The 19144-nt window shown below is 30.5% G+C and overlaps 3 protein-coding genes across 4 annotated transcripts; 2 read left to right on the top strand and 1 right to left on the bottom strand.

Moving 5' to 3' along the window:
* Positions 1–9552: 9552 nt before the first annotated feature.
* On the bottom strand, positions 9553–12728 carry LOC126656013 (geranylgeranyl transferase type-2 subunit beta 1). Of its 2 annotated transcripts, none has more exons than XM_050350448.2 (9): positions 12603–12728; positions 12376–12526; positions 12161–12277; positions 11871–11937; positions 11616–11764; positions 10857–10990; positions 10674–10772; positions 10499–10574; positions 9553–9872 (listed from the first exon to the last, which is right to left on the bottom strand). In XM_050350448.2, the coding sequence occupies exons 1-9, from the start codon at positions 12654–12656 to the stop codon at positions 9778–9780; spliced, it is 942 nt and encodes a 313-aa protein (XP_050206405.1). In that variant the 5' UTR covers positions 12657–12728; the 3' UTR covers positions 9553–9777. The 2 variants fall into 2 exon arrangements, with proteins under 2 accessions (XP_050206405.1, XP_050206406.1); XM_050350449.2 differs by having other exon boundaries at positions 12625–12710.
* A 96-nt stretch (positions 12729–12824) lies between these two features.
* Positions 12825–15884, top strand: LOC126656012 (uncharacterized). Its single transcript, XM_050350447.2, has 4 exons — positions 12825–13212; positions 13417–13633; positions 13765–14083; positions 15241–15884. Exons 1-4 carry the CDS (start codon positions 12869–12871, stop codon positions 15723–15725), a joined length of 1365 nt encoding a protein of 454 aa, XP_050206404.1. The 5' UTR covers positions 12825–12868; the 3' UTR covers positions 15726–15884.
* On the top strand, positions 15831–18602 carry LOC126657255 (uncharacterized). The gene is made up of 4 exons (XM_050351922.1): positions 15831–15902; positions 17336–17424; positions 17478–17499; positions 18273–18602. The coding sequence occupies exons 1-4, from the start codon at positions 15831–15833 to the stop codon at positions 18600–18602; spliced, it is 513 nt and encodes a 170-aa protein (XP_050207879.1).
* The last annotated feature ends 542 nt before the right edge of the window (positions 18603–19144 follow it).

The raw sequence follows: 19144 nt of genomic DNA, 5'->3' as shown, positions 1-19144 counted from the left end.
GGTGTTCTGATTCTGCCCCTTTGCTTTATTTCTCTTGAACCATTCAGGATACCCAACAAGTTTGAAACAACCTGATTTTATATGTCCATCTCTGTTACAATAATCACAGTGTCCCTTATCTTTGTTATCTCTTTTGTATTCCTGACCATATCTTTTCTTATTATCCCAATTATTTTTGTTATACCCTTGTGGATTGGCCAAAAGAGCTGTGCTTTCCACAGTAGAAGTATTTTGCCCAATTACTTGTCTTTGTTTTTCAACAGTGAGGAGCATAGAATAAGCTCTATTTTCATTAGGCAAAGGATCCATCAACAGAATCTGGTTTCTAGTATATTCATATTCCTCATTCAATCCCATTAAAAACTGAACCAATCTGTCTTGAGAGTTAAAATCTGTAAGTGCCCTTCCCAAATTACAGCTGCAGTTCTTAATTGCTCCACAAGTGCAAACAGGCATTACAATCATACAATTCAATTCATCCCACAATCTTTTCAATTTAGTAAAGTAAACTGAAATTTCATCATTTCCTTGAGAAACTAATGCTATTTCTCGTTTCAATTGATACAACATTGGACCATTACTTTGACCAAACCTCTGTTTCAGATCATCCCATAGTACTTTAGCAGATGATGCACAAAGAAATGCAGCAGATAACTCTCTAGACATTGAATTAAGCAACCATGATATTACCATGCAATCTACCTTAATCCATTGCTCATAAGCATCTGAATCTTCATCAGGCATCGGGCATTTTCCATTTATAAACCCTAATTTGGTCTTAGCACCTAGGGCGATTTTTACAGCTCTACTCCAGCTGAAGTAATTGTTCACAGTCAAAAGAGTACTCACCAGAGTAATATTAGGGTTATCAGATGATTGCAGTAGAAGAGGATCTCCATTGTAGAGATTGAAAGTTCTTCCGAAGCTTTGATTCGCTCCATTGTTTGTGCTGTTGCTAGATGGAGCATTCTCCATTTTGATTGATCAATACTTTTAATTCAACTTCTGAATTCTTTCTTCTTCGATTTGAAGAAGTTTTGAAACTCTAAGATCATTAACCTAAGAGCTCTGATACCATATTGAATCAGAAATTTAGAGAAGAAGAAGAAGAATTATTATTGATAACCGTCACTGATAAGAACAGTGAAGAGTATTTATACAAGCTACAAAGAAGAAGAAAACACACCTATAGTGTGTGACAGCTAATATACAGCTCATCTAACTAACTATCCACATCAGCACTAACTAACAAATTAGCCACATCAGTGACAAGTTAACTAACTAGCTAACTAACTCTAACTGATTAATAAATACATCAGTTAACAGTTATGATATGGAGCTTAGTTGGCGGGCGATATACTAAAATTTGCCATATGTGCTTCGGATGAATGGAATATATTAAAAAACCTCCCGGTGTTAATAAAATTAAAGTTGAGTAATATTTAAGAAATAAATTAAAGTTGGGTACCTTTTTAAAATAGTAAAAATTCAGTTACATGTATAGGTCAAAAGTTTTATTAGAATAGTATATACTTTCACCACTGAGATAAGAATAAAATTTCTATAATAGTAGTGCAACTCATTTCTTATTACAAAAAAACTACCATTCTTACAAAAAAAATACCCACACATAATATCTCAGTTAGTAAGTGCTGACAAGAGATATTGGCCATTAAGAAAAAATAATTACATAATAAACTCGTAAATTCAAAGGAATTCTATACTATATAATTTAATTTACTCCAAAATCTCAAGAAAAAGAAATACTAAAACACTAATTTTTCAAATTATTAATATATTAGCATCATAAATATCACATGCAATCATAAACTGTAACTTCATACAGTTAGCATGCAAAGTATTTATCATGATCATGAACAACTTATATCATATAAAAAGTATTTATTGTGTTTACATAAAATTATTTATTTATTTTACTAATAGTTCTATTAGAAATATTCATATAAACATAATAGAAAGTTAGAAACAGCCATATTAATGCACATAGAAATTCAAGAAGAGAGCCATATAGTTAGGCCTAATTATTTAAAAAATCCTCACCTTATAATATTTTTTCGTTTATACCATCACCTAAAAAAAACTTCATTTGCACCCTTTTTTTTGATTTTTTTATTTTCAATTCTACCCTAAAGCACTAAATTGAACTTTTTTTGTTTAAAAAAAGTTTAAAATAATCCTTCATTTTTTAACCTATATTCTAAATAGACTTTAATATTATTAATAGTACAAAAATACCTTCTTGTTTATAAAATTAAACTTATAATAATTATTTAATTTATATTAATTATTAATAATTTTAAAACATAAAACCGTAAAAATATATAATTTTTTTTTTTAAAAAATTGAATTCTCCGTCCGGAGGAGGAGCGCGCTGCTCCTCCTTCCATGTGAAGGAGGAGCAAGTTTGCTCCTCTTTTCGAGGGATCCGAAAAAAAAAATTAATTTTTTTTATAAAAAAATCCGTAGCGTTGTATAAATTGGAAGAGGTACGGTGGTTTGTCGGAAGTATTTTTTAATTTATTTAGTTTTTTAATAAAAAAATTAAATATAAGTTATTTTTTGAATTTATTTAAATATTTTTAAAGTTGAAGGACTTATTTGTATTTTTTCAAATAAAAAAAAATATAATTCTTCTATTTAATTATTTTTAATGTTTTCATCCATTAATTAATTAAATTGTCAAAAAAGAAATTTTTAGGTACAGTTGAAAACGAAAAATAAAAAAAAAGGTATAAATAAACTTTTTCTTAAATCGGAATATAAACGAAAAAATGTTTAAAGGTGGGTTTTTTTTTAAGTAATTAGGCCTTAAAGTTAATTTTTAAAAACAGAAGAATTACACGAAACGTTTTTCTAAGAATAAAAACCCTATTGGCATCTTAAGTGCCAGTCATTTATCCCTATATCTAATCGTAATGCATAGTATGCAACATAGGATTATATTATCATTCAAAATAATAAAATTTAAGAATATGATAGATGTCTGTACCCAGAATAATCTGAGAATTGCAGTGGTGGTAGTATTGAAAATAATAATATAGTGAAAATCAAGCAACCAATCACCGATCGAAGAAAATTCAGTCCGCAAAAATAACTTTATTTTTATGTATTAGTCCAATTGATATATAATATTAATTAAATTTTATAAAATAAAATATTATTAAATATTTGTTATTATAAATATTTATATTATTTAAAACTTGATTTGTTTTATAAAAATTACTAAAAAAAACCCATTAGACTGAAGAAACTCTAACCAGTTGCCAAAAAACAGAATGTATTTAATTCTTTGGTTAATGTACTGATGATGAATTTAGTATTTAGTCCTCTAGTAATATTTAAATAATAGTGATAGTTATGTTTATTTAGTATTTTAATTGTAGTATGCCTTTACTAATTGAAAATATCTTAATTTTATAATTAACTAGTCAATGATCAAAGAACTAATTACATAATAATGGATTTTCAAAATATTACAAACTTGTTTCATGCCAAAGTTTTGATGCATCTTCAAAATAATGTCTTTTAATTTTAAAAAAAAAAACAACTTTTAAACATAAAAAAATCAAAATATTATTATATTTACTTTAAATATGCAAATTTATTGTTTTCTTATTTGTTGAAACTAAAATACTTTTAAGAATTTAAAATAGTCAATTTTTTCTTCAATAACTTACAAAATAAAAATATAACATAAATTTCGTTTCTTTCACTTATCTAATTCCTAATTGTTCTCAGTTATTTTAAGACATATACTACACAGTCTACACTCAATTCCTTACAAAAAAAATATTATCATGCATGTGGAGAAGTATTACCTTTATAATAGAAAGGTTCAGAGAAAATAACAAGAAAAGTCTAATTATAACATTTATTTTCGTTTAGGCAAAACCCATGCTAAGACTACTATACCGTTTTTATTCGATAAGTCCCTACTCCAAAATTACTCACGTCTGGGTCCTTTTACTTTAAAAATCGTATTTAGACACCCTTACACTGACGAAAAAGTGGCAAGTGAATTCCACTCTCCGTTATTTAATAGAAAATCGTGACGTGGCATTACTTTTCATATATTAAGATTTACATGGCATCAATTTTGAGAACTTATTTCATTACAAAAATACAACTTGATAAAAAAAGTGAAAAACAAAATATATAGAGTAAACATGTCATTTTGCCATCATCTTCTTTATTTGACATGTTTATTTTCAGAGACTGTCAAAATTAAACCCATGAACGCCAAGCTCACCAACTTCTCTTTTTCCTCATTTTAGCTCTCTGCAACAACCCACAGCTTTAAACAATTAAATTTGATAAAAATAAACAAAAAACCATATTTTAACAGATTTTACACAGTTGGTAAATTTTCATGGCTCAAACTTGTTGAGATCCACTAAAGCAATGTAATATGGCAATAGTGCTCCATATTACATAGCTCAAGAACGAAACCACAAGTAATAGCGCCTAAGATAACTCATAAAGCGATAAATTTAGTTCAGTTCAGTATGTTTTAACTTTTAATATTATAAAATATTTTTTGATTTGATTTTAGACATAAATAAGTTTTAAAATAACCGAATCAAATTGAAGACCGATCAAAATGATTCGATTAAAAAATTGACATTTTTAAAATTTCTGTTCGATATTGCAAAAAGAAATTTTTTAATATTAATCAATCTGAAACCAGATTCACATTCTTAATTGTAGGCTTTTTCTACATTGGATTAATGGTGGAGCATTCTCGGATCAATAAACTTTATTCGAAATCATCTCTTTCAAATCGCTATTAATTGGTGCACTGGGCAGTCTCATATCAATAAACTCTCTCTTTTAAAAGTAGTAAATTTCAGTGGAAATGGCTTCCTAACTATACTAGAAAAGTTACTTAATAAGTTGACTATTACAGAAAAGACCATCAAATGATAAGTTTTTATATTTTCGTGAGTTATTTTTCCTATTTTTGTCATTAATTATTAGTTGAACAAGTAAATACATGTTGTTATTGTTTTCCTTTTGAGTTTTTCTTTACCTTAATCCATAGGCTAATCCTCTGAAAAACCCCTTACCTTTCAATTTCTTTTCATTTGCACTCTCACCTTTAAAAATCCCAATTTTACCCTAATTTCCACCTTTCACTTTCAATTACACCCATAAATATTAAATTGACTTATTTTTACTGCAAAAAGTTCAAATTAATACTTTATATTTCAACAAATATTATAAATAGTATATAATTTAATTAATTTTATGGAATTAAAACGGTAAAATTAAATAAAAGTGAATGTGAAATTTAGTAATTTTTGAAATATTTTTTTAGAGAAGATGCTTTTATTGTTGAAATTTTAACATTAGTACTATTTAGAAAATGAGTAAAAATAAAAAATATTGATTCGAAATTTTTTGAATGAAAAAAGGTCAATTTAATATTTCGAGGGTGCAATTGAAAGTGAAAGGTGGTAATTAGGGTAAAATTGGAGATTTTAAAAAGTGAAGGTGCAAACGAAAGGGGGTTGAAAGGTGAGGGGATTTTTAGAGGATTAGCCTAATCCATAAATCTCAACTTCCTTGTAACAAAAAAAAAATCTCAATTTTTTTACTTAAAATCAATAATCGAAGATATATGAAGATATGCATAATCTTAAATATATGAAAATTAACAACTTAAAAAATCAAAAATCTCAACTTTTCTAAACGACATCTTAAAAATTTAATATTAACCACTTGTTTTTTAAAAAAATATTAAAAATCAATAATTATTAACTCAAAATAAATCAAAAATCGACTTCTTTAATAGATCTTAAAAATCAATAGTACAATTAGTTTAAGAAAATTTCATTTTAGTGTAAAATCCATCAATAGCACAAATTAGTTGCACGAGAATCAATTTAAATGAAAATTTAGCTGAGAGAAATCATGTAAAATATAATAGAAGTTGAGAATTAGATAATTGAAAACACCACACTAAATTCTTGTAAAACAATGCTATAAGCATCAATTAATTGTAGTTGAGAAGTATTACTTTTTTTAGAAAAAAAAATTCCATAATAAATACTAAAATTTCAAATAACCAAATTGTACATAATTTAATTTACTCCAAAATCTCAAGAAAGATGAATACTGAAACACTATTTTTTATATTATTAATGTATTAACATCATAAAAATCACATACAATCATGAAACTCCAACTTCATACTTATAGCATGCAAAGTATTTATCTTAGCAACTTGTATCATATAAAAATTATTTTATTGTTTTTACATTTATTTATTTATTTATTTTATTGACAAGCTCTATTAGAAATATTCATATAAACATATTAGGAACACTTATAACTTTTAGATATAGCACATTGAAAAAGTTCAAGATGATAGCCATAAAGTTAAGAACAAAAGGATCAATTCACCTTCCCAACTTGTCACAAAATGAATAAAAAAAATCTAACGCCTTAAAAAATCTCGACTTTTAGTACCTTTTCGAACCTGTCCTAATACTGAAAACTTGTCAATTTTACCATATTTCACATTTTTGTGTTTATTCTGAAATATTAAATTGACGTCTTTTTCATTTAAAAAAATTCAAAAACATTCTCCATGTCTAACATATATTAATTGTATGTGTTTAAAATTTATTTAGATTTAGTTAAATTAATTAAGAATTTTAAATTAGTTTTGATTTAATTATAGTTTTTAGTTAGTTTTTAAAAGGCAAAAGGTACAAAAAAACTCTGAGGTTTTTCCAAAAGATCAGTTCAGCCCGTTTTGATTTTTGGGATATAATCCAGCCCCTCAGTTTTTTTTGTTCAATAAAAAAACCGAGGGGCTGAATTGTACCCCAAATATCAAAAAGGATTGAACTGTCTTTTTGGAGAAACCTTAGTTTTTTTTTTGTACTTTTTGCCTTTTTAAAAATAAATGATTTATTTGTACTTTTTTGAATGAAAATAAATTTATTTTTATCTTTAAATTTAGTTAATTGAATGATTTTATCATTTTAACGATTGACAAAAATTAAAAAATTGATATACAATTGAAACAATAAAATACGAAATAGGATAAAAGTTACCAATTTACAACATTAGGGTAATATTGAAAATGGACTAAAAGGCCGGGTTTTTTTAAGGTATTAGGCAAAAAAATCAGTTAAAAATCCAATATTTGCATTTTGTATCAAATCCCCCCCTACGAGTTGCACGTCCATATATTTAATCCATGCAACAATAAAATATAGAAAAAATTCAAAAATATTCTTAATATTTATTTTATTTTTCAAACTGACACTTAAAATTATAAAATATTAATTTTAATCCTTACATTTTTAAAATCTGAAAGTAAAATTAAAAATCAAATCAATTTTAAAGTAAAAATTAGGAATATTTTTACGTTCTTTTTTTCTTTATCAATTTACCATCTTCTTTAGGTGGAGCTGCAACGACCTACGACACCAGCAATCTATGACCTACGTCGGTACAGTGATCTACGATTTCTAAATGACGATTTTTCCGATGAACCGCTAGTTTCTGGAGGGAGGTTCCTCAATCCTAGGAGAGCATAAATGTCATGCTGATGTAACATTAGATAATCTTGCTATTAAGTTCTTCAATTATGGTAGTAGTGATCGTTCACTTTTGAAGAAAAGTAGGCACTGAAGGGAAAATGGTGCTAGAAATGCAGTAGTAATTAAATTTAGTTAGGATTTTAATTGGAATTTGGTTAGGGTTAATTAATTTTTTAATCAAATGTCTACTCTCTTTTTTAGTGCGTGAAATACACTCCTTCGCAGAAAGGTGAACTGATACAAAATGGTAAAATATTTGGTTGTTTTTGACCGATTTTTTTTTTAAAATGACTTTTTTGATAGTTTGTGCCAAATTGAGGGGAAGAATTGATCTTTTTATTATAAAATTAATATTTAAAAGGCCAAACCAATCTTTATGTTCTTGTAATTTAAAATTTTTATTTATACGGTCAATTTTAAAAATTCTGTATTTATCTAGTCTATATACTAATCTATTTTGATTTTTAGATCCTTTTTTGGACAAAAATACAATATACGTTATGCCCGTAAAATCGCATGAAATTAAATTTTAATGTCTATCTGATATCACAGGTTGAAAATATAGGCCAATAATCAAATTTGGAGAAATACCATTTATTTTTTTATATAAATATAAAAGTTTATTGAATAATTTTTTTTATGAAAATTATACCATATTAATTCTTGAGAAAATAACAAGAAAAGCCAAAATATGTAACTTTTTTACATCAATTACCATCTTTTTTGTTAATTTATCATCTATACCACAATTCATCAGATCTTTTCACAACTACCATTTTCTTTCCGTGTGTCAGTATTCTAACTTCTTCTCTTTCTTTCCTTAACTCTCACTACCATAATCACTCATTACCCAAAGCTTTGAATCTCAGCTCTTCTACAACCACCCTCGCATTACTCTCCTCCGGCGTATGGTCGCTCACAAAAAATAGATTTCCAGCTCCATAGAGTATTGGAGAAGCCATGAATTGAGGGAGAGCAAAAACAGACCCACAATAAATAGACATTGTATTTGGGAGATTCTCAAAATAAATCCAGCTGTTAGATTTGTTTTTCAATTTGAATAGAAATAGAAGTGAAAGATGATAAGCAAACTGATGATTAGGGGATTTTAAAGAATTTATTGAAACTGGGTCCATTCATGGAGAAATATTAAAGGCTTCATTTTCCCATCGATGTTCAATATGGTCCTTGTTTTCTGATGAATCAGGTAGCTCGGAGTACGGAGTCTGGTGGGTGATTTATGACTACATTATCACTAGGTATGTGAGATCTTTTCTATTTGAGCTTTTTAAAAAGGAAAGAATTTCATGCTATTAGTTATGAATCTGAAGACAGCCAAGAGTCATAAGGGAATTGGTTCTTTGGAATCTTCAGAGAATTTTCTGTGAGTGATGATGTCATACGCGTACGTGCCCTCATTTTATTGGAATGGTGGTGATGTAAACTTTTGTGTGTTTTCTGATAGGAATGATAAATAGGTGAGTTGGATGATAATGTGTAAAATTGCAAGCCATTTTTGGATATTTTTGTTATTTTCTCAAAAATTTATTCATATTAAATACTATAATTCAAAATAACCCAATGGTGAATAATTTAATTTACTCCAAAATCTCAAGATAAAAAAAAATGCTGAAACACTATTATTTCAAATCATTTATTTATTAACATCATAAACATTGCATGCAATCATAAAACTGCAATTTCATACAAATAGCATGCAATCATAAAACTGTAATTTCATATATGTAGAATGCAATCATAAAACTGTAATTTCATACAGATAGCATGCAAAGTATATATCATGGCATCATAGATCATATAAAAAGTATTTTTTATATAATTTTTTTAATTTTGTTTATATTAATAAATTCTACTAGACATATTGATATGAACATAAAACCAGTTATGCTTGTAGATATAATGCACATAGAAATTCAGGACGATAGCCACTATTTAATCTTTAAGAACTGAAGAATAACTCAAAAGTGTGATGAATACTTTAAAAAAATTAAAACCCTCTCTTAAATGTCAGTCATTGATCCCTGTGTATAATCATAATGCATAGTGTGCACATAGGATTATATTATCATTCAAAATAATAAAGTTTAAGAACATAGCAGAGGTCTGTCCACAGAGTAACCTGAGAATTTCAGTCGCGGTAATATTGATAATAATAATATAGTGAAAATCAAGCTAGAAATCACCGATCAAGGAAAATCCGGTTCACAACATCAACCGGCAATGCATAAGCTGGATCTATGGCTTTCAATCCGGGATACTCAAGAAGTGAAAGACCTGTGTAAAATAGCAGAGATATGTAAAAAGGAAGCAAGCCAGTAAAGATGTAGATTATGCTAAGTTTTTAGCCATTGGAAGTATCATCTATGTTACACGGAAATTTATCGAATTCTAGTTTTTAATTTATCATATGTATAACCTACTTTTACAATTAAAAAGAATCATTTCACCATTTTTCATGTCAGGTTTTATTTTTCCGAGAAGAGTACAAAACACTCAATATCCTTCCAAGTTCAACGCAAATTCTTTCATACAAAAGAAGAAATTATTCTAATCGGGTAGTAGGGGTGAGAAAGATGCTAGCATGCATTTTTAGACGACGAAAACTAAAGAACATCTGATTTGCATCATCAAGTCATCAACCATTTTGCCCTTACTTCAGAATGATAATAAAGAATAAATAATAAATGAACAGAAGAGAAAAAGAAGTTTCAGTTTGGAGAGACGGAAAAATAAAACATAAATAAACGCAAAAATACACATTGATAGAATTGTTCAAGACACTGAAACAAAGATAACGATTGCCTCTATACGAGCAGGGGCTCTAGTAGACTGACATGTCAGCAATGGAGGACATGAATGGAAACGAAAAATAAAAATCTAATGAAAACTATGTAGCTTACCAGCTACTCCAAAATATGTATGGTAGACATCAACAGCATCATCAGGTCTATCGGAAATTCCTCCATTCTCTGTGTCCTGCAATGCGAGCAATTGAGTAGAAGTCTTTAAATAACAATTCAAAGGCGACAAAAAAGTCTAAAGTTCTCTAGTTTATTCCAAAAAGTTGATACTAACCTGGCAGTTTAAGATAAACTTAACAAGCTTATCCTTGCTAATCCAATGAACCCTATCAATCATTATCAAGCTAGAAAGAACCCACCAAGAGTAACAAACCTGGAGTGGTTAATTCTAATCATAGTTAAAATCTTCTCCATAAATATTTAGATAAAGCAACTTATATTTGAGAAAAATACCAACATCAGGAAGTTTCTCAGGGCGACCATTTAAACCTCCTGATTTGACTTGACGTTCGCATAACCACCACCCAAGTAGGTCCTTGTCAACATGATGCAGAGACCCTGTAATTGCAAGCGCTCCCACACAGCAGAAAACTGCAATGAAAAGAAACAGAACATTACTGAAGTGAATTGATAGTTTCTCGAATTTGACGAATTTGAGTGTTCAGTGGCTCAAAAATGAAACTGAAGAGAGACGACAGGGCACTTTCTAAGGCAGGAAGTTTAGGTAAGTAATTAAGGTAAGATCAGATTAGGAGAAAATTAAATACAATGAAATAACTGTCATTAACAAAGTGAAATTTACTGATTCTGGAGGTAAACTCCAAAAAGGAGGATATAGATGTAATTGAAATACTTAAGCTGCAGTACTCAATTAACTTTTATGCATATGCAGAGAGCCTTTATATAATTAAAATGAAAAAGCAATTCGAATTGTTTGTGTTACACTCAAAGCAAGGATGAACTACAGCTGATTGTTCAGCAAACAAAGCGAATATATTTTCTGCCAACCATGTGAGTATAAACTGGGAAGTACAATATGAAACTAAAAAAGGCTGGTGGAAATTAGTCAAGATCGATGAATACAGTGAGTTTGGTTTCAAAAGAGTAAATAGATTATCCATCCTGCAAGCAATAGTCAAAAGAATATGAAAGACGTATATAATGCCTATACTGTCAAAAATGTTCTACAGAATTTCTTTAGCAGGATAAAACATACTCTGTCCGGCATGAGACTCCCCACCAGGAGTACTTCCAAATCCACCATCCACATTTTTGCAGCTTAATATATAGTTCACAGCCTTCCCCACATTTATTTTATCAAGGCAATGCAACAAAGAGAGACAACATAAAGCAATATAAGAGAACCTGGAACAAGAAATCAATAACGTTGTTACTATAATAAATAAGAAATTCATTATTTGTTTCCAACCAAATACATGATATAAAAACAGGAATGTAACTAAAAATATACCTTGTATCAACTTCACCCCACATGTCACCAGAAAAAGATCCATCTTCATTTTGTAGCTCAGCAACATCTAGCTGAAAATTAAGTAAAACAAGAAGCAAATAACCTATGAACGTAAACTGATACGGATTTTTAGTTAATTAGTTAGTCAATTCCACTCACTTAACGGAAATTCCCGTCATGACATATAGGAACTTTCTCCGACCCCAAACCTATAGTTTTTAAATCTCAAACTAAGACAAACTTGAAGTATCACCAATCTAACTAATTAGCATACGATATAACAAGGATACAATTTGAAACTTTATTGACATCGAGAACATTTATCTTGTCGAAAAGGGCAAGAACTTGCACAGCACTCAGGGTATACAGAATATGAGGGTCATGTCCAACATTACCAGCAAATCCACCTGTGCAATACTAAAATGAATCATCATTTATTTTTCCGATAATCGTAAAATTGTTGGTTAACTCGAATGATTAAATCAAGTTCGTAACGGAGAATTACCGGACTGATGCTGGCATTGCATGATCCACTGAATGATTTGATCAGAATCAACTGAATCAAGCTTCCCCAAAAGATCTAATGCAGTCAATCCCCAGTAGGCTCCACTCATTCTTAAGTGCTCCATCACCAATGATTCAAAACTGTCCTTTTTCTTCAGTTGATCATTAAAAAAAAAGTCAGTAACCCTAACTGCATAATGCAAAGAGAAAAAAATTAATAGAATAAACCTTTTCAAGAGAGGAAATATACAGAACATGCTTATCAACAGCCAACTCCCCCATCTGAAGAGGCGGCGCCGGGAAGCAGAGACGGCGGCAAGTGGCAGTGACGATTATAGAAGAAGAGAGAGTCTCTCAAATGACTCGTCTAGAAAAATAATTTCAATTTGGAGAAAGGGTCAGTTTGCCCCTTCAACTTTACACTAAAGATAAAAAGTATTAATCTTAGCTATATCTGACAAAAAAAAAAAACAGGACCCGTTTGAATCCTCCTAATGATGAGAGTTCGAGAATTTTTGCAGAAGGAGCAGAATTTTCTGAATCAGATAGCCATTAATACGATCAGAAGATTTATGAGCAGTCAGCGTTCTGCCAATCATAATGTGACACGAGTAATGAGCTTTGGAGATGGAAGCCACGGAGCTCTTGGATTACCCACCTCCCTTACCGGCGTCGGAACCGACGCCTACGAGCCTACCATTGTCCCCGGACTTCCCGCCGATGTTGTTGGACTCGCCGCTGGCCATTACCACTCTCTTGCTGTCACTTCTTCTGGTCAGCTCTGGGCATGGGGTCGTAACCATGAAGCCCAGCTCGGCCGTGACGTTCTAGCCGCCAGGTTGGCTCGAATTACGTTCTTTATTCGACTTTGATTAGCCATAGATTGCTCAAACTTTTTTTAAATTTGTTTTGGGGTGAGTTTAAGTTATGTTTTTGTGTGCTCGTTAAGTGTTTGTTTTATTGCCGCTGTGAACAAAAAAATTAGTTCAATTGAGTTTTATATTTGTGCGAGTAATTGACAAGAGAGTCTTGGTTTTTGCAGAGATACATGGAATGAGCCGATGAGAGTTGAAGGGTTAAATAAAGTTCATGTCATTTCCGCATTTGCGTCCGGGGTTGTCTCTGCAGCCATTGCAGATGATGGTTCTTTATGGGTTTTGGGAAGGTCTAAGAGGGGTCAGCTTGGTCTCGGGAAAGGAATCACAGAGGCGTTGGTACCTTCGAAAGTCGAAGCACTTGCTGGAGAGAAGATAGCTAAGGTAGACACTCGGAAAGGTAGATAATCTTATAGTAAGCGACATCAGATTTACAGTTTAAGTTGATGCAAATGTGATGGGTCTGAAGTCTTTTATATTAGGCGATTGAATGGAGAACCTTTTTGCTTCCACAGGTATCGTTTGGTTGGGGGCATGCACTTGCTCTGACAGACGACGGAAAACTATTTGGCTGGGGTTATTCAGCTGATGGTAGACTGGGAAGAATTGCCGGAGGTGTAGATGTTTCAGCACTGGATTCTAGTTCAGCATTAGTCAAAGATAACCAACAAGTCCCAAGATCAACGGTGGAAGCTACTGAAAGATTGGTTTTGGAGGGAATGGAAAAGGAAAACGACATGCCAATAGTTTGGGATCCTTGTTTAGTGGAAGAATCGCAAGGAACTGAAGTTGTAGATATTGCCTGTGGGCTTGATCATTCATTGGTGCTTTTCCGTAAGTAATGCGTCATACTCTTGTTGTCAATGTTTAGTTTTACCTCACCAAGTTATTTAAGCAAATATACTAAAAATAGTAGATCATTATGAACAAATTATGGCAGAACAATTATAGCCTTAACATTTTCAAAATTACAATCATTGTTAAAAAGTTACTCCTCTTCTCTGAAATGGATAAGCAATTTAAGACAAACACAAGTATTAAAAAGTTTAGTTTATTTAGGTAAAATGAGCTAATTTATAAAAAGAAATACCACACTTTGTAAAGTGACTGTAATTATTATTACCCATTTTGTGGACTGCTAAAAGATATCAAAATGAGTTCTTTGATACATGTAATTTTTGGAAGAGAAAACAAACAAGCAAAGAGGAAAGTGAAAACAGCAAATGAAATGAATTGGCGCAAATATTTCTCTAAGAACCTTAGTCTACTAGACAAAAAAATGCTAAAAAGACGTGTTGGAGCACAAAAATAAAAGTATAATACTAATTATAAATGCTCAAAATAATATTTAAAGAGATCTAATATGTCAGTGATAACTGTTTATACCATCTTGGTTCTGATTATTTCAAGTGAGTATAAATTAGTTTATGCTGTTTTAGCTGGGTAAATTGATATTTCTGGTTAAAATTACTTATATAAACAGAACGTTTTGAACTTAATTTGCTATCAGTTTGTCTTAGTTTGAGCTTTTTAAGCATTTTCTTATTGATGTCATTGATTCTTAGACGTGAAGTAGGTAAAGATAGTATTTTTTAAGCTAAATTTGGTAAATAATGAGCCTAGTTGGTAGAACTAGATAAGCTTAGTTGTGAATCTGAGCTAGTTAAATGTTCAGCAAATAAATTGTGAAATGGTGCATTTAATTAGTTATCTTATGGTTAACAGCTTGTTGAGAGTATTAAATAGATAAGCTTTCTTTTGGCAGATTAAATAGATAAGTAATTTTTTTGACAAATTAAATAGATAAGTAAATTTTTTGACAGATTAAATAGATAAGTAAATTTTTTGACTGGTTAAATAGATAAGTACAAATATGTAAATTTTTAGGTTTCCTTATGGTATTTTCTGCATTAATAATGAGGTTGTTTGCATAATTGGATTTATACCTAAATTCGTGTAGTAGTAACTTTTGTGGCTTTCATCTTATTTAGGTGATGGAACATTATTGAGTTGCGGAAGCAATATATACGGCCAGTTAGGCAGAGCAAATCAAGAAATAGGATTGTTTCCCGTCGATGTAAAATTTCATCCATTCTCTATAGCGTCAGGCCTCGGCCACTCTTTTGCAGTTTGCAAGACTGCATTGTCGGATTCTGAAGGAGAGGCCACATGCATTGTTTCATGGGGATGGAATCAAAGATCTCAGCTCGGAAGGGTAGGACCCGAGAATATCCCATCGGAGGTCGAGGGTCTAGACGAGGAAGATCCTGTTTCAGTGTGCGGGGGGCGAGTACATTCCATTGCTGTCACATCCAAACTTGAGGTGTGGGTTTGGGGCTGCGGCAAGAATGGGAGACTTGGTCTAGGGAGTTCTGTTGATGAAGCTGAGCCTGTCTTGCTTGATAGTGTAGAAGGTTATGATGTTTTACAAGCTGTGTCCGGCTTCGATCATAATCTAATTTTGATATCTCAATGATGGCAGTGAATTAGTTAGAAATCTATTTTATTGGTATTTATATTTCTTTTGTTTTTTCTTTTTTATTATTTATTTGGAATTTGAGTTCAATATGTAAATGCTTTAATGAAAAAGCTTGATTCCGCACGGTTGAGATGGAGTGCCACTGGCTCTTTGATATTTCAAGCTCTAATTCGGGTATATAGCAACTTTAAAATCCTTTCGAGAGAGCTTTGTTGCCTCTGGTCAACTAAATTTGATGTGGCCTGCCTTTTTCTGTCAGCTTCATCGCTTCTTTTCATGCCAGCCTCATATGCGTAGAGAGACCCTGAATGGCATCGATGCTCTCAAGTTGATGACTTACTATTCTTTCCATTCCATTATCACAAAGCTATATCATATCAAAAGTTAAAATATTATTAAGTTTCATTTATAATGTGAGAAACACAAAGTTTGAGGATCTGCATATGAAGTTATTCATCCTTCCTTATTATAAGCTCTAAGATGGAAAGGGCGGAGAATTGGAACGTAGTGTTGAAAGGGCGGAGAATTGTGTTCCAAGTCTAGGGTAAAGTTGAAGGATTAGAATGAAACTGTTTATTTTTAAATATAAGACTAGTCATCGTACGATTTGAAGAGGTAGTGATTTTATGGGTGGTTTTAGATTTGACGATTTCTAAGCTCGTGCCGTATGGCGAGATTCTTCTATTATATGTCTAGAATATCTTCATTCCTACTAAGCTAAAACAAACCAACAGATTCTAACAAAATAATTTAATTAAGAAAAATCTAATTTTGATATCACAATGATGGCAGTGAATTAGTTAGAAATCTATTTTATTGGTATTTATATTTCTTTTGTTTCCTTTTTTATTATTTATTTGGATTTTGGGTTCAATATGTAAATGCTTTGATGAAAAAGCTTGATTCCGCACGATTGAGATGGAGTGACACTGGCTCTTCGAGATTTCAAGCTCGAATTCGGGATATATAGCAACTTTAAAATCCTTTCGGTAGAGTTTTGTCGCCTGAATAACTCGGTCAGAATTAATTAGGGTAGTAATTTAACACATCGGAAATAGATTAAACAAAATTTCAAAATAGATCGCTGAAATAAAATCTTGAATTTTTTACTCATAACATGTTTTATGTGTATGTATAGTATCGAAAGTTTAACATGTATGTCAGTGTTTAAATTTAAAATAATGTATGTTGGTTATTGTATAAAATGGTTGAAATAAATAAATAAATATTCTTAAATTCACTTTTTATCCTTATGAATTATTAACTTTAAAGTCAGTATTTTAAGTAAAATTTGGTATTGATTTATTACTTTAAATTAAAATATTTATAAAACAATTTCGGTTTTCAAATCTAATTTGTTCATATAAATAATAGTAATAATATAATTAATTTTGCGTCAAAAGATAAGTATTTTTGCATAAAAACCACGTTATCTTTGTGGACATAAGAAACCCAACGTTGATGTGACGATAAACTTGAGGGACTAAAGTAGAAAATTGGAAAATAAAAGAGGGTGTAAATGCAATTTAAAAGTTGAGATGAGAGAATCGTGATCGGGTCTGGCTAGTTAAAGGGCTAATCTATAGTTCTTTTTGGACAATGCGTAGAAGGAAGGCGACTCCTTGGCGCCTCCAGCCTTGCCCTATGGCTGCGGTGGGGGTGATAGATCATCGATCGACCTACCGACCGACCGACCGTAACCAAAAAGTAATTGTATTCACTAGTCTTGTCTGAGTATTCTTCATCCAGCCTTTCAAATCTAGATCTTCAGGTTTGTTTTCATGATTCATTTAAGTAATAATAGTTATTATTTATTAAAAAATTACATTTTGTACTTATCATGGACGACTCATGATATGCTCCATTCAACTTCTTGGAGATGTGATAGTTCTTCTGCGATTGACTACTCTTTCAATTGAAAGATCAGAGTGAAACTGTTTATTTTGAAACGTAAGATTAGTGACCATACGATTTGAAGAGGTGGTGATTGTATGGGCAGTATCAGGTTTGACGATTTCTAACAAAATAATGTAATTAAGAAAAATGACAATAAATTTCTACATGTGTAGAAATATTACCTTTCTAAAAACAAGTATTTCATAATAAAAACTAGTATAAAAAATAACCCAATAACAAATAATTTAGTTTACTCCAAAATCTCAAGAAAAGGAAAAGTTAAAACACTAATATTTCAAAACATTTATGTATTAACATCATCAACAGTGCAATTTGCATGCAATCATACAACTGCAATTTCATACATATAGCATGAAAAGTATTTATCATAGTAACACATTATATAAAAAGTATTTTATTGTTAATTCCTTAAAATTATTAATTTTGTTTATAAATGTAGATATAATTGTTAATCTTTAAGAATAGAAGAATTGAACAATATTTTTAATAATTAAAACCCTCTTTTAAATGTTAGTCACTTATATTTGTATATAATCATAATGCATAGTATGCAACGTAGGATTACATTATAATTCAAACTAATGAAGTTTAAGAACATGCCTCGTACACTCTTTTGCAATTTGCAAGGCTGCATTGTTGGATTCTGAAGGAGAGGCCATACGCGTTGTTTTATGGGGATGGAATCAAAGATCTCAGCTCGGAAAGGTAGGATCCGGGAAAATCCCATCGGAGGTCGAGGGTCTAGACGAGGAAGATCCCGTTTCAGTGTCCGGGGGACGAGTACATTCCATTGCTATCACATTTAAAGACGAGGTGTGGGTTTGGGGCTGCGGTAAGAATGGGAGACTTGGTCTAGGAAGTTTTGTTGATGAAACTGAGCCTATCTTGCTTGATAGCTTAGAAGGTTATGATGTTTTACAAGCTGTATGTAGCTTTGATCATCATCTAGTGAAATAGTTAAAAATCTATTTTATTTATATTTGCCTTCTCTATTTTATTATATCTTTAAATTTTAGCTTTAATGTGTATATGCTTTAATGAAAAAAATGGATTACCACGGTTGAGATGGAATGGCACAAGCTCTCTCAGATTTTAGGATCGAAACCAGGGTATATAACAACTTTAAAATCCTTTCGAAATAGCTTTGTCGCCTGAATAGGTCCGAGGTAGCGATTTCACTCATCGGATGTACAAATGAAATAAATAAACATATATTCTTATATTTCTATTTAAACAGTAACATCTTTTAGATGTCTCATTTTTAATTATCAGATTTCTATTTATTATATAATTTTAAATTCATTTTTTATTTTTTATTAAATATTAATGATATTAAAGTGAATATTTTAAGTAAAATGTTGTGTTTATTCATCGTTCGGGTTGCAACGCATTTTATAAGTTTATTACTTATATTTTAAATATTTATAAAACACTTTTAGTTTTCCAAATCTGATTTAATTAATACAATTAATAATTGTAATAATAGTTTTGCAGTAGAT

This window comes from Mercurialis annua, linkage group LG7 (assembly GCF_937616625.2).
Source record: "Mercurialis annua linkage group LG7, ddMerAnnu1.2, whole genome shotgun sequence".
Lineage (NCBI taxonomy): Eukaryota > Viridiplantae > Streptophyta > Magnoliopsida > Malpighiales > Euphorbiaceae > Mercurialis > Mercurialis annua.
Note: the sequence above shows the minus strand (reverse complement) of the source record. Positions and strands in the feature narration are given on the sequence as shown.